The 14343-nt window shown below is 49.4% G+C and overlaps 1 protein-coding gene across 1 annotated transcript; it reads right to left on the reverse strand.

Annotated features, from left to right (window-relative positions):
- Window positions 1–6790: 6790 nt before the first annotated feature.
- Window positions 6791–14084, reverse strand: TUBAL3 (tubulin alpha like 3). The gene is made up of 4 exons (XM_005504318.3): window positions 13914–14084; window positions 10416–10659; window positions 8966–9114; window positions 6791–8204 (listed from the first exon to the last, which is right to left on the reverse strand). Exons 1-4 carry the CDS (start codon window positions 13914–13916, stop codon window positions 7221–7223), a joined length of 1380 nt encoding a protein of 459 aa, XP_005504375.1. The 5' UTR covers window positions 13917–14084; the 3' UTR covers window positions 6791–7220.
- Window positions 14085–14343: the final 259 nt, after the last annotated feature.

Raw genomic sequence — 14343 nt, forward strand, 5'->3', positions numbered from 1 at the left:
AGGCAACGCAGCCAAATCCATCCCCAATAAGACCATGATCAGGTGGCCAAGGTTCCTAGTTGACCCACAGCCCCCCTGGGACCCAAAATTCAACTGAAGGCTGAAAAATAAAAAACAAACAATACACCAGGACCTTCTGCATCTTCTCCTCACAAACACATCTCCAGCAGACAACACACCAACATGCCCACAACATCTCTGTGCAATGACCTCCTCCTGCCTCTGCTCCAAGGGTGTGCAGGTGAGATGTTTCCTTCACAGAATCACAGAATGGTTTGGGTTGGAAGTGACCTCTGGAGATCTTCTAGTCCAACCCATTTCCTTGATGCAAACTTCTGTAGCCTTGGTCTATATGGCCCTTTATGTATACAGTATATAGTTTTATATGACTTTATAGCCCAACACCTTACACATCCATCCCCCATTGGTATATTGAGCTCTTGTTCAGCAGGACATAGGCATTGCCCACATTTTACACCCAGGGGAAACTGAGGCACGCGTGCCTGCTCACATCTGATCAGGCAAAGGAGGGCAGAGCAAGGTCAGACCTGGACAAGCACCCAGCTGGATACATCATTGTGCCTTTTTGGGTTTGGGCAGAGATGTCCCCAGATTGCCCAGGTTCAGCCTTCCTGATGCACAGGGCTGCCTAGAGGAGCCTGGGCACAGCAAGGAGTGACAGGGGGACTTAGAATCATAGAATCATTTCAGTTGGAAGAGACCCTCAAGATCACTGAGTCCAACCATAACCTAAATCTAGCACTAAGCCATGACCCTAAGACCCTCACCTATACACCTTTTAAACACCTCCAGGATGGTGAATCCACCACTTCCCTGGGCAGTCTGTTCCACTGCTTCACAACCCCCTCCGTGAACAATTTTTTCCCCCAAAAATTGCTCAGAGCCAAATGAGAAATCATTGTTTTGAGCACAGAATTGAAGAGGTTACCCCTGTGCCCCCCAGTGAGCTCCAGTAAAACACTGGTCCAGACTGGTAACAGGCTTTTCCCCACCACCAGCTGCCGTGGGGATCTACACCAGCCTTGGTTGGGGTAATTTCCCAGCATGAGATCAAACAAGAGGAACATCTCGACCTCATGCTAGTGCCTGGAAATTAAAACATCACATGCCTGGGGCTCACACTGTGTCTTTCTTCTGCTCCCCTTTAACAAAGGCAATTAACATCGAAATGACACCATGGGAGCGGATGAGCCCAAGGTGTTTGCTGGCACCAGGCTGTGCTTGCACCTGCAAAGCTGAGACTGGGACAGCAGATACCAGTGAATAGCGAGTGATGGGGAGAGCAGAACCCCCACTTCCCAGCTGCATCCCCACGGGGGACTCTCACCCACACCTGGCACTGGCTCAGACTAACCCTTCCCAAATTAATCCTCTTTCTCAGCCTCTGCCAAGAGAGACCGGGGGGTTGCTTGGAGGGGCTGAGACACAGGCGGTGGTCAGAGGAGCCAGATTTCCTGAGGAAGCTGGATGGAAATAGGAGCACTGAAATCTCTATCAGCCACCACCTGTGTCTGGGATACCACGGGGCCAAGGCCACTGTGCTCAGAAGGACAGTTTAGGGGATAAACTGGTCCCGATATTCCCCTCCAAGAGATGGCAAAGGGCAGCTAAGGGGATAAACTGGAACTGAGGGACCTGGGGGCTCAGCTGGAGAACAGGAGCTGAGGGGAGACCTTCTGATCTCTGAACTGCCTGAAAGGAGCTTGGAGCCAGGGGGGTCGGGCTCTGCTCCCCAGGAACAAGCGCCAGGAGCAGAGGAAACGACCTCAAGTTGCGCCAGGGGAGGCTGAGGTTGGATGTGGGGAACAATTTCTTCCCCAAAGGGCTGTGGGGCATTGGAACAGGCTGCCCAGGGCAGTGCTGGAGTCACCATCTCTGGAGTGATGTAAAAGATGCTTAGATGAGGTTCTCAGCAACATGGTTTGGTGACACTGTTTGGTTAATGGTTGGACATGATGATCTTGAGGGTCTTTTCCAACCCAAATGATTCTATTATTCTAAACCTGCCCCAGTCTCCCCCTCTGCAATACAGCAAAGGGCAGAGTTAAGGTGACAGTTTCAGGGACCATGGCGCAGTGTCAGAAGAGCAGGTCCAGGGTGACATGTCCTGGGGACAAGGGGCTTGATTTGATTTTGGATGGGCTTGAGGGGATTCCGTCCCCACCCAGAAGTCCCTCATGAAGCAAAGCACATTCTCTGTCAACAGTAGTGGCCCTGGGACACGGACGTCCACAGAGACTTACAGGAGCCCTCTTGCTCTGCAAGAGCTTCCCATAACCATCTTGGCTCTTCCACTCTCTCATTTCCATGGGAAATAACTTAGGAGCTCACAGTTCCCAACAGGAGCCCTGAAATCTCCATTAGTCACACCTGGGTCTGGGAATGTGCAGAGCCAAGGCCACCATTGCTTGGGAAAGACAACATTGCTGTTTGGGGTGAGACGTGCAGTTTTGAGAAAGCCGGGTGAGAATTCAGATTTTCCTGCCATTTCTTTCAGGGATGGAACCCAGACTCTTGGTATTGCACTCAAAAAGAGTGTTTTGCTCAGCTGGGGGCACATGGCTGCTGTAAGAACACTTTGGTCAACATATTTTTCTGCTCCCACTGCTGAATCCCTTCCAGACTCTTCATATTCCTTCCCTGTCATGGTTTAAGCCCAGCCAGCAACTCAGTCCCATGCAGCCACTTGCTCATGTCCCCCTAGTGGGATGGAGAGCGAATCAAAAGAGTAAACATGAGAAAACACGTCAGTTGAAATAAAGACAGTTTAATAAAGCAAAAGCCACGCACAGAAGCAAAGCAAAATGATGAATTCATCCACTACTTCAGCCACCTCCAGGAAAGCCGGGCTCCACCACCCGTAACAGCTACTCAGGAAGACAAACATCACTCTCAACATCCACCCCTTCTTCTTAACCCAAAATATATACTGAGCATGACATCATATGGTATGAAATAGCCCTTTGGTCAGGTGAGGTCAGCTGTGCTGACTGTGCCTTCTTGCAGCTTCTTGTGCACCTGGCACAGTTGAAGAAGCTGAAAAGTGGCTACTTGGCTTGGCTACCTGGCAACAACTAAAACATCAGTGTGTTATCAACATTATTCTCATTCCAAATCCAAAACATAGCATTATACCAGCTACTATGAAGAAAATTTACCCAGCCAAAACCAGGACATTTCCCCAGGCAGACATGTCTTCCCTAGCCTTCAGGAAACCTACTTCTCCTCCACATGTCAATGCTCAAAGGTCTCCTTCACTCACATCAGAAATGCTGCAGTGGTTTAGACAGCCCCCAAGAACAGCAGATCTTGAACCCCAACTTGGGTCTTGGACCTCCAGAGGTTCAACAAGGCCAAGTTGGTGCCTGGGTCAGGGCAACTCCTGGTGTCAATACAGGCTGGGGATGGGGGGATGGAGAGCAGCCCTGTGGAGAAGGACTTGAGAGTGCTGGGGGGTGAAAGATGGGACATGAGCCAGCAACATGCATCTGCATCCCAGAAGGTCGATTGTATCTTGGGCTGCATCCCCAGCAGTGTGGGCAGCAGGTGGAGGGAGGGGATCCTGCCCCTTTGCCCCGCTCTGGTGAGACCCCCTGCAGTGCTGGTCCAGCTCTGGGTCCTCAGCACAGGACACACATGGACCTGCTGGAGAGGGGCCAGAGGAGCCACAGGAATGACCCGAGGCTGGAACAGCTCTGCTGGGAGGACAGGTTGAGAGAGCTGGGGTGTTCAGCTGGAGAACAGAAGCTCCGGGGAGACCTTATTGCAGCCTTTCTTTACTTAAAAGGGGCTGAGAAGAAAGATGGGGACAGACTTTTGAGCAGGGCCTGTTGTGATAGGAGAAGGTGTGATGGTTTTAAACTAAAGGAGGGAGATTCAGGCCGGACATGAAGAAGAAATTGTTGCCCCTGAGGGTGATGAGACCTTGGCCCAGGCTGGCCAGAGATGTGACAGATGCCCCGTCCATGGAGACATCCCAGGCCAGGCTGGACGGGGCTCTGAGCAACCTGAGCTGGGTGAAGATGTCCCTGCTCATGGCAGGGGTTTGGACTAGATGACTTTGAAATGTCCCTTCCAACCCAAACCACTCTGTGACCCTATGATTTGGGAAGCTGCTCCACATATTGTTGTTTAGTGGGCTTTTGTTTATGACCACCTTCACTATTCCAGCACCCAGGTATGAAAAATAAAGCTAAAGCTGTTCATTGATATGTGTGCCGCTCTTGGGTGTGGGTCTGGAGGATCCACCGTTCATGAAGATGCCAAAGCATTGCCCATGGCCATCAAGCTGGAGATGCCAACTGCTCAAAAACCATGGGATTGCTCTTCAACCAAGGAAAAACCTTCACTTCCCTCACTGCATTTTCAGAAGGCAGGAGCAGGTCTGCACTGAGATATGTACTGGAGTAAGTGATTTCAGTAATAAAAACTGCTCCAATTACATCAGCCCCAGTGCTGTGCTAATTGCTTTCCGAGCTGCAGGAGCACATGGCCACACTCCTGCCCTTGCTCAGTCCCGCTGAGTTGGCTCCTGGCTCCAAGTGGGGGGTGATGCTCATTCTGTGTCCATCCCAGGCTGCTGTCACTCACAGTTTATGGGACTGAACGAGTGGCTTCCAACCCCAGCTGGCTGTGGGGAAGGGACCCACCAGGGAAAGGTGGCAGCCCTCAAGAACACACCTGGAAACATCCCAGCACATTTACCTGGGGGCACAGAGAGTCATCTCAGCTCTTTGAAAAAGCATCTCTGAGTCCTGAACAATCTCATTTCTGGCAAATAGAGCAGTTACTGTTCCCCTGTGAGGGTTATTGTCAGTACTAGGGACATGGTGTGGGGACCACCAACTGGAAAGCCAGGAACTGGGTTGGTTCTGTCCCCAGGAATCAGAGGGTGGAAAGTAGCCACCTAGGGTGGGTGAGGGGAGATGCACTCAGCCCCAAGGTCTTGGGACTGACCAGTTTTAGAATATCTCAATGGTCTCCATCACTCCAGCAGAGCTGAAGATGAAGGAGAAGACCTATCAGATGAAGCAGTAGCTGGTTATCATCCCCAAAAGAAACAGCTTCTAATGGCAGTTTGATATTCAGCCTCTCCAAGAGCAATGGGGACATGTCTAACATTTTAGCCCAGGTAACCTCACAGTGGAGAGTTGAGCACAGAGGAGGCTTCAGCCTAACAGGGGTCCATCTGCTGTCCCATCATTCTGTCAGCATCCCAGCTTTTTAGGCTAACAGCAGCCAACAATGAGCTCTGGGTTCCTTCCACCTCCATCTTCCCAGTATGGGACACAGCAGCACCTCCTGATCCCTGTATGAACCTCCCTATGCATCACTTTGGGAACATCTCCAGGATCATACCCCCATGTGGGGTTGTAGTATAGAACAAACACAAAGTGTAACACGACAGCCATGAGCAGGATACCCCAAGACTCCAGGCAGCATGGAGCCAGTCCTTCCCCTGCCCCACAGGCTCCAGAACACTCCCTCTCCATATCTCACCAGGGGCATTTCATGGCTTGTCCTCCTGAGTCACCCCATCACATGGGCCTGGCTCACCTCAGGGCAAACTCCAGCCCCAGGCACAAGGAACTGGTTTCACACTCACACCAATTCCAGCAAGGTTGGTGGCATTCCTAAGGTAGATCCCAGGCCAGAGGTACCCACCCATGGCCAGGGGAACAGATCATGCTTGGGCTGCAACAAAAGGAGTGTGGGCAGCAGGTGGAGGGAGGGGATCCTGCCCCTCTCCCCTGCTCTGGGGAGACCCCCCTGCAGTGCTGGTCCAGCTCTGGGTCCTCAGCACAGGACACACATGGACCTGCTGGAGAGGGGCCAGAGGAACCACAGGAATGATCCGAGGCTGGAACAGCTCTGCTGGGAGGACAGGCTGAGAGAGTTGGGGTGTTCAGCTGGAGAAGAGAAGCTCTGGAGTAACCCCATTGAGACTTTTTTGGACTCAAAAGGGGCCAAGAGAAAGATGGGCACAGACTTTTGAGCAGGGCCTATTGTGACAGGAGAAGGGGTGATGTTTTTAAACTAAAAGAGAAAACATCTACAAGATTTCTTTCTCAAGGAGGGTAGTGAAACACTGGCCCAGGTTGGCCAGAGAGGTGGTGGATGAACCATCCCTGGAGACATCCCAGGCCAGGCTGGACAGGGCTCTGAGCAACTTGAGCTGGTGAAGATGTTCCTGCTCATGGCAGTGGGGGCACTGGATGAGCTTGGAAGTTCCCTTCCATGCCAAACCATTCTCTGATTCTATGCCATTTAGTAGTTCCTGTAGAGTTGGTCCTCATGTCTAAAGTCCAGACCAGATTTCCAAACTTGTGTTTCACACTTACACCAACTCCAGCAGCTCCTGGGAAAGACCCCAGCCCAGAACTACAACACTGACCTAACAACCAGGACCTGCTCAAACAACAAACAAGCTTTACCAGTGGTAATGAGGTGGCAAAACCCCACCAGTAAGGTGCACTTGACCCAGGCACCACCCCCCATTATGGCACTGGTCAAACTGGGGATTTCCTGCCTTCTCCCAGACAGGCTTCCTCTGGGCTGCACTTGGAGGTGAAAAGAGCATCATCCAGTTCCAGACAGACAGGTCCCTGCAGGATATAGGTCATTTCCCTCATAGCAATAATTACAGCCTACCCAAAGCACACCCTTATCAGCATTTGCTGTTCTCCCCACGACAACATCCCTGCAGCTGGAACCTTCCTACACAAACAGCCTAATTAAACCTAAAAGAACTCTGAGGGAAAAAAAAAAAAAAGAAACAAAAAATTGTCTTTATTCAAATACAAAAAAAAGACAGTTGCATAGAAGTGTACAGATATATTTCTAATGAAAAGGTGCTTTTAAGGTTAAAGCCAGAGCAAGAATTTGACATTTCAGCCAAAGCAGGCAGCTTGCAACATTACCCTGGACTAGGAACCAGGATCCTCTGCCCAGGCAGGATTTGTCCCCAACACTAAGCCAGGCACTTATTCAACTTCACTCATGGATCAACAGCAGTGTGATAAAGCTCGAGACACCCATGCTACACTATGAGCGCGTAGACTATGCAAGCAGAAAAAGGTATAATACGTCAAACAGTAGCATTGAGGTTCAGGACAATCCTTTGGCACCTCCGGGCACTCAGGACCAGTTTAGCCTGATGACAGAGGGTTTGTGTTTCGTTAAGAACAGACTGCAGTTCGTTAAAACTCATCCTCATCAGCCTCATCTTCTTCTCCATCTGCCGAGTCCCTTCCAACCTCCTCATAATCCTTCTCCAGGGCAGCCAGGTCCTCCCTGGCCTCCGAAAACTCTCCCTCCTCCATTCCCTCCCCCACGTACCAGTGCACAAAGGCTCGTTTGGCATACATCAGGTCAAACTTGTGGTCCAGGCGGGCCCAGGCCTCGGCGATGGCCGTGGTGTTGCTCAGCATGCAGACAGCCCGCTGCACCTTGGCCAGGTCCCCCCCAGGCACCACCGTGGGAGGCTGGTAGTTGATACCCACCTTGAAGCCAGTGGGACACCAGTCCACAAACTGGATGGACCGGCGTGTTTTAATGGCTGCAATGGCCGCGTTCACATCCTTGGGCACCACATCGCCCCGGTACAGCAAGCAGCAGGCCATGTACTTGCCCCGGCGAGGGTCACATTTCACCATCTGGTTGGAGAACTCAAAGCAAGCGTTGGTGATCTCCGGCACCGACAGCTGCTCATGGTAGGCTTTCTCTGCTGAGATAATGGGCGCGTAGGTTGTGAGTGGGAAGTGTATCCGTGGGTAGGGCACCAGGTTGGTCTGGAATTCAATCAGGTCAACATTCAAAGCACCATTGAATCTCAAGGAGGCAGTGACCGATGAGACAATCTGCCCAATCAGCCTGTTGAGGTTGGTGTAGGTGGGACGCTCGATGTCCAGGTTGCGGTTGCAGATATCATAGATGGCTTCGTTGTCCACCATGAAGGAGCAGTCCGAGTGCTCCAGGGTGGTGTGGGTGGTGAGGATGGAGTTGTAGGGCTCCACCACCGCCGTGGAGACCTGTGGGGCTGGGTACACAGAGAACTCCAGCTTGGACTTCTTGCTGTATTCCACGGAGAGCCGCTCCATGAGGAGGGAGGTGAACCCGGAGCCTGTGCCTCCCCCAAAGCTGTGGAAGACCAGGAACCCTTGGAGTCCACTGCACTGGTCAGCCTGCAGTAGAATAATGTATATTTATCTCTCTCTGTTAAGGACTGGAATAGCTATCCCAAATAAAACAGCAATAAACTCTGCTTAGAGCATTTGCTGACCAGAGTGCATCCAATTCCTAGAGTGGATTCACTCAGTATATCACCCTATTGAGCATCTGCAGGATATGTGTCTTAATCAATTGCAGCATTTCCATGGAAATACCACAGGTAGCTCTGCATGGTCAGATGGAAACTCTTGAAATATTGTTCCATTATCATGGAAACTTTTGGCAAATTGTTCAATGCAATCCCTCAGCGCCTAAGGGGGGATGGGAGGTAACATGTGGATCCTAGACCCTTAGGAGACATCTCAAAAACATTTCACTGATGGGTATCCAAGTACACTGTTGCAAACCTGCTGCATTCTTATCAAGAGTGGAGTTTGGTCTTCCCAGCCTGGTTATCAATTGTCCATTTGCAATTAATAGCCACAATTACACAACCGGGGTGCAGCTTCGCTGTGGTCTAAAGTCCATCTCTTCTGACTCTTTGGTCTAGTGTTGTGTCACTTCATACTTACATGACATGCAATAACAGTTGCTTTTACAGCAGATATACAGGTTCAGATGGCACCTTGCTTTCACTGAGCCCCAAACCTAATCACAGCAGCCCTTGACCTCATATAAAGGTATCTTTCTTCTAAAACTTTTACCCCAAACCCAAAGCTTAATTTTATTGTCCATGGTGTGTTATTTTAAGGAAAAGACTGTCTCTTTTTCTTACCATTTTTCGAATTCTGCTGAGGACAGTGTCTATAATCTCCTTTCCAATGGTGTAGTGGCCACGGGCATAGTTGTTGGCAGCATCTTCCTTACCACTGATGAGCTGTTCTGGGTGGAAGAGCCCATGGTAGGTCCCAGTCCTGATCTCATCTACACAAGGAGGAGCAGTCATGGAGAGCAGCACACAGTTAAAGCTTCTGGACGTTAATGTGACAGAGTAAAACACACAGCAAATCCACCAGGAGATGGTCACAGCATGGTTAGTTCAGACTGGGAATAGTGGAAGGGGAAAGAACAACCCTGTCCAGGCTAATTTGCCAAGGTCTTACTATACCTCCTCCATCTTCACCTAGAAACCACCTTGAGATCTTAATATCACTTGACTTAGAGAGTTAGGACACAGCCTACATCTCCAATATCGTTGTAGGGTTATAGTTACCATACGCAGCTTGTGTTTCTGCTCGTGAAACATCTCCAGGTGGCTGGAAGCATCACCTCCATCCTCCGCTCTACACAACACTGAGGAGGAGACAGAGTGCCTCCAGTATTGACATTTCTGCTGGAAGCTTCCCACCCAGCTTTGGGCACCTTGTGAAGACAGGCATTAGGAACAGCTTTTCTAGGCTCCATGCAGGTTGGAAACACCTCCAGAGGGTATTTAAACCCACTCAGTCTCAATATTGGATACACTTCATATTCTACTGGCTCACTCACTAGGTTTCCAATTTAGTGCCTTGATAAGGTGCCTAAAAATTAAGTGGAACCAAAACATAAGTCTACATTCCTTCCATTAAATGAAACAATGAGTCATACATCCTGGATGGTAAGATAGGATCAAATGCCCAGGAGAAGCCCAGAAGGCAAAAGCAGGTAGATGAATGCAGATTGGTTTGGAGTCATTTCCACCAGTTCCTTGAGCAAAAATTAAGAATTTGTTTTCCAGGAACGTACTCTAAAAATCAAATTGCCAGGAGTGAATCAAAGACCCAGAGACCACTAAAGGAGATGGGGTTGGAAGTGGAAGTAGAAAGCTTGTGGTAACAAGGCAACCGGTTTCCCCAGAACCATGAAACATGTAGCATCCATCTGCCAAAAGATGCTTCACAGGGAGCATTAAAACCACATGTGCCACATCAGGTCACAGAGTGGTGTAATTGAGTTCAGAGACACTGAGGTTAATTAAGCCATGCCAATTTACAGCTGCTAAGGATCCTGCTGAGGACAGCAGGTCTCTTAAAAGGGGGGATCAACTAAAGACAAGTCAGTGGAGCAATAGGTTTGTCCCTCCAGGTCCATTTGCAAATACAAACTGTCTCCTTCTGATGGCTGGAGACATTTTAGTAGAGCAGAGGAGTGGGAGCTGCTGGGCAACATGAGCAGCATCACAAGCCCCAAGAAGGGTCAGGAGTCACAGTAAAAGACACCACAACACCCAACTACCCCACTATTACCGATGACAGTGGGCTCCAAGTCTATGAAGACCGCTCGGGGGACGTGTTTCCCAGACGCTGTCTCACAGAAGAAGGTCTCAAAAGAAGAATCCACTTGTTCAGTCTTGGGCTCCACGGGTGTCCCCTGCTTGGGGCCAGGAATGGTCCCATCTGCCTGGATCCCGTGCTCAAGGCAGTAGAGCTCCCAGCAGGCATTGCCCATCTGCACGCCAGCCTGCCCGATGTGGATGGAAATGCATTCCCTCTGGAAGGGGAAATGGCTTGTTATAAGGCGATTTTTATTTTTCTAAGACATCCTGTGACTCTGCACCAGCCCCCGCGGTTCTTGTTTGAGCTGTTTGTATAATGAGGGAAACAGGCGGCTTCCGCCCACCAGCAGGAGTTGGAGTGAGGATCAAATCGTGATCTACGGGGCAGCTGGACGCAGCAGCGACACACACGTAGCATCCCCGGGAAGGGTTCTCCCAACTCAGGAGAGGAGGGAGGAAGGAAGGAAGTGATCATAAAATAGAATCATAGAATAGTTTGGGTCGGAAGGGACCTTCAAAGCTCATCCAGTGCCACCCCTGCCATGAGCAGGGACATCTTCACCAGCTCAGGTTGCTCAGAGCCCCGTCCAGCCTGGCCTGGGATGTCTCCAGGGATGGTTCATCCACCACCTCTCTGGCCAACCTGGGCCAGTGTTTTCCACCTTCATTGTAGAAAAATTATTCTTTACGTCTAGCCTGAATGTCCCCTACCAATGGGTTTCATGCTGAAGCAGGAAGCAGCTATTCAGTACTCAACTGGTCCTGTCGTTGAGTGGAGCAGCTGTCAGTCCCCCAGGTCCCAGAGCAATGGAGCATCAGGCTCCAGGCTCCTTGAGCTAAAAAAAGCTTTACACGAAGCAGGGACAAGCCAGGCTTGGGAAGCTCACAGCCAAGCTGGGAGTCACAGCAGAAAATGGGGCTACAAGAATGCAGCAGTGGCCTGGGGCCAGAACAAGGACAGGGTGACACCCGGGGAGAGGCTCAGAGTCCTGATTTAACCAGGTCACCCTCCGGGAGCCTCTAACTACCTCCAGTATTGGAGGTACTGGCATTTTCTAGAGACTCTGTGGGGACTTTTGATGGTTGTGTGCTTCCCTGGGTAATTGGCATCTCTGCTGTTTCCATCACCCCAAGATCAAAGCGCTGCTGCAGCAATGACAGAGGCTCTTGTCCTATTTCCCGGGCAGAGACTCCAAATTACCACCATACCTGTCATGGAGAAGTGTTGCTTCTCAAAGGATCACCATGAAAGAGAGCTGGTGATCCCACCTGGGGATCACAAGCAGCATGGCAGATCCCATTATCTGCAGCATTGATGATCAGCTTGGCTCATTTACACCACCACCCCAAGTCCTACCCAGAGCTGGGGGTCTCCACAGATGAGCCCAGCTCCCCTGCTCCAAGTAGCACATGACAAGTGCCACCACCAGCCCAGTTGTCTCAGGGATGACAGGACACCCAAGGGTGTGTACACCCTTTGGCTTGAATATCCTTCCAGAGGGACTCTGTCCCTTGAAAGTCACAGAATTGCAGACTGGCTGGGGTTGGACAGGACCTCTGGAGATCATCCAGTCCAACCCACCTGCTAAAGCAGGTTCACCAGAGCAGATCACACAGGAATGTGTCCAGGCGGGTTTGAATGTCTCCAGAGAAGGAGACTTCACAGCCTTGCTGGGCAGCCTGGGCCAGGGCTGTGGCACCCTCAAATTAAAGAAGTTTCTCCTTGTATTCAGATGGAACCTGCTGTGCTTCAGTCTGTGCCCATTGCCCCTCATCCTATCATTTGATACCAAAAAGCCACCACCTTCTAGTTAACCTTAGACGGTCCTGGGCACCAATGACTTGTGGCAGTAACCATCAGGAGAAGGAAGCAACACAACTTGTCCCCCTCTTAATCTCCAAGCATGGATCTGCCAAGAGGTTTTCAGCCCTCAGGCAACTCCACCACATTCAAGTCATCCACCTTATGAATCAACTGGATGAACATCCTGCTATGGCAGAGGAACATCAACCCCTCCACCCACAGCTGGATAAACACCGCTCAATCCAGGTCTGGGCCAAGATTGTCACTTCTTCTGTCTGTAGAGACCGTGTTTGAGTCCTCCCCCTCCCAGCTGATATTTGCACTATGTGGGAAATGCCAACTGCCATTTGCCCATCCCTCTCGGCAAGATGGTTGCAATAGCTCCTCGCCCCAGTTTGCAAGGGTCAGCACCACAAACGCTTCATCCCAGCTCTGGCTGGGACAGCTGCTCCGCTCACGATCCTCTCCCAGCACCTGCTCCAAGGGAGCACTGGTATTTTCAGCTCAGAGCATAAGGAATGGGAACCAAGAAAATAAACACATATATATATACACATATAGTTATTTTTAATGTCTGCAGCTTTTTTTTTCTGCAGTTTCCCCCGCTCTCAAATATGCTGGGAGTTGGGTTTTTGTTTGTTTGTTTCTGGGGGAGTTTTTTGAGATCCTAAGTCTCCAACATTTGCATCGAGATGAACTACATTTTACAGACTTTGGCTATAGGCAGCCTATTGTTGTCCAGCTGATTTTCCCATTGGAAATACCATGTAAATGTTTAACTGTTTTATAGCCAAGCCAGACTCCAGGAGTCAGCAGATAAAAGGGAAAATAAGTTCAAAAGCTGCCTCGCTGGGAGTTACTTTGAACTTTTCTTCCATTTGCAACATGCAAAAGGACAGCACCGCATTTCCCAACAAGTTACTCCTTTTGCATCCACAATAAAGTGACACTTGTGTTATTCTTTACAGAGTTTCAGCTGGATCAGCCAGTGCTGTTCAGGGTTGGAGTTTTTTTAGTAATCAGATCAATCCACTTCAGTTTCACAGCTGCAAACTCTTTTGGGCAAAGATTCAATTAAAAAGCAAGAAGGAAGGGGGGACTTTATTAATTTAATGTCTAATCCCAAGGGTTTGTAGCAGACAAAGGCAACATGGCAGCTCACTCCTAAGAAAGAAAAACTCACCAAAAACCTAAAGGTCTCTGGAAGTTGCATTAGTTCCCTATGGCAGCAAAAGAATTGAAGTGTTAAATTCAGGGGGAAAAGGCCAGCAGTGCTAAGCTTTGCATTTTTCATCTATCAGAAAGTTGTGTATCAAGATACATTGGTTTAAAAAAATATATAAAATTAAAATAAAATAAAGCCAAACTTGCATCAAAGAGACAGAAACTTTGCAACTCTATAGATCCCACCTCGGGAGCTGCAAACTCAGCATAAAAAGCAACAAGATGTCACTCAAATAACTCTTCTCCAACCAAGTCCCTTACTTTTCCCTTATAAGGAGCAAAATTGAATCAATAAACAATAAGGTAATTGGCAATTAAGCAAAGCTGTTCACAATTAACACAAAAGGAGACAAAAAGAGCAAGGAAGCTGCTTAGCTCAGTACACTTGGAAAATATACAATCTATATTTTAAGCTTAGACTAGTACAAAGCGTGCGCTTACCATGGTGAGACTGAAGGCTTGCTCAGATCTGAGTAAAACAGCCGCTGCCTCTCCCTGCAACTTTATAGCGCAGGAAGAATTGACTCCACCTGAATATAAAGAAGCTTTCTGCTAGCTTAAAGGAGCAGAGCTCCTTTTCCTTCACATCCCTAGGAATAGCAAGGGATAAAATGCTCTATTAGTGCCTGGCTGGTGTGGTTTCTGTGATTAAACAGCCTTGGGTGCTGTGCAATGTGTGTTTATTTCTCTTTCTTTTTTCAATTAGCTTCAGCTGGGGAAATAAAATAATGTCAAAGTTTGGGTTTAGCTAAAAAGAATGAAACTCTGGGGAAGTTTGCGCACCCCATATGTTTCACTTTATCCAGCAGAAATAGTTTCCCCCTTATCATCATTCAGGGTATTGGAACTGATATCCTGTATCTTGGCTATT

This window comes from Columba livia, chromosome 1, assembly GCF_036013475.1.
Source record: "Columba livia isolate bColLiv1 breed racing homer chromosome 1, bColLiv1.pat.W.v2, whole genome shotgun sequence".
In the NCBI taxonomy this organism is placed as follows: Eukaryota; Metazoa; Chordata; class Aves; order Columbiformes; family Columbidae; genus Columba; species Columba livia.

Excerpts from the sequence above, each read along its gene's own strand:
- TUBAL3 (XM_005504318.3), bottom strand. Across the intron at positions 9,115-10,415 it reads CTTGGAGCCCACTGTCATCG|ATGAGATCAGGACTGGGACC; the intron begins GTAATAGTGGGG and ends CTCCTTGTGTAG. Across the intron at positions 8,205-8,965 it reads TCAGCAGAATTCGAAAAATG|GCTGACCAGTGCAGTGGACT; the intron begins GTAAGAAAAAGA and ends ATTCTACTGCAG.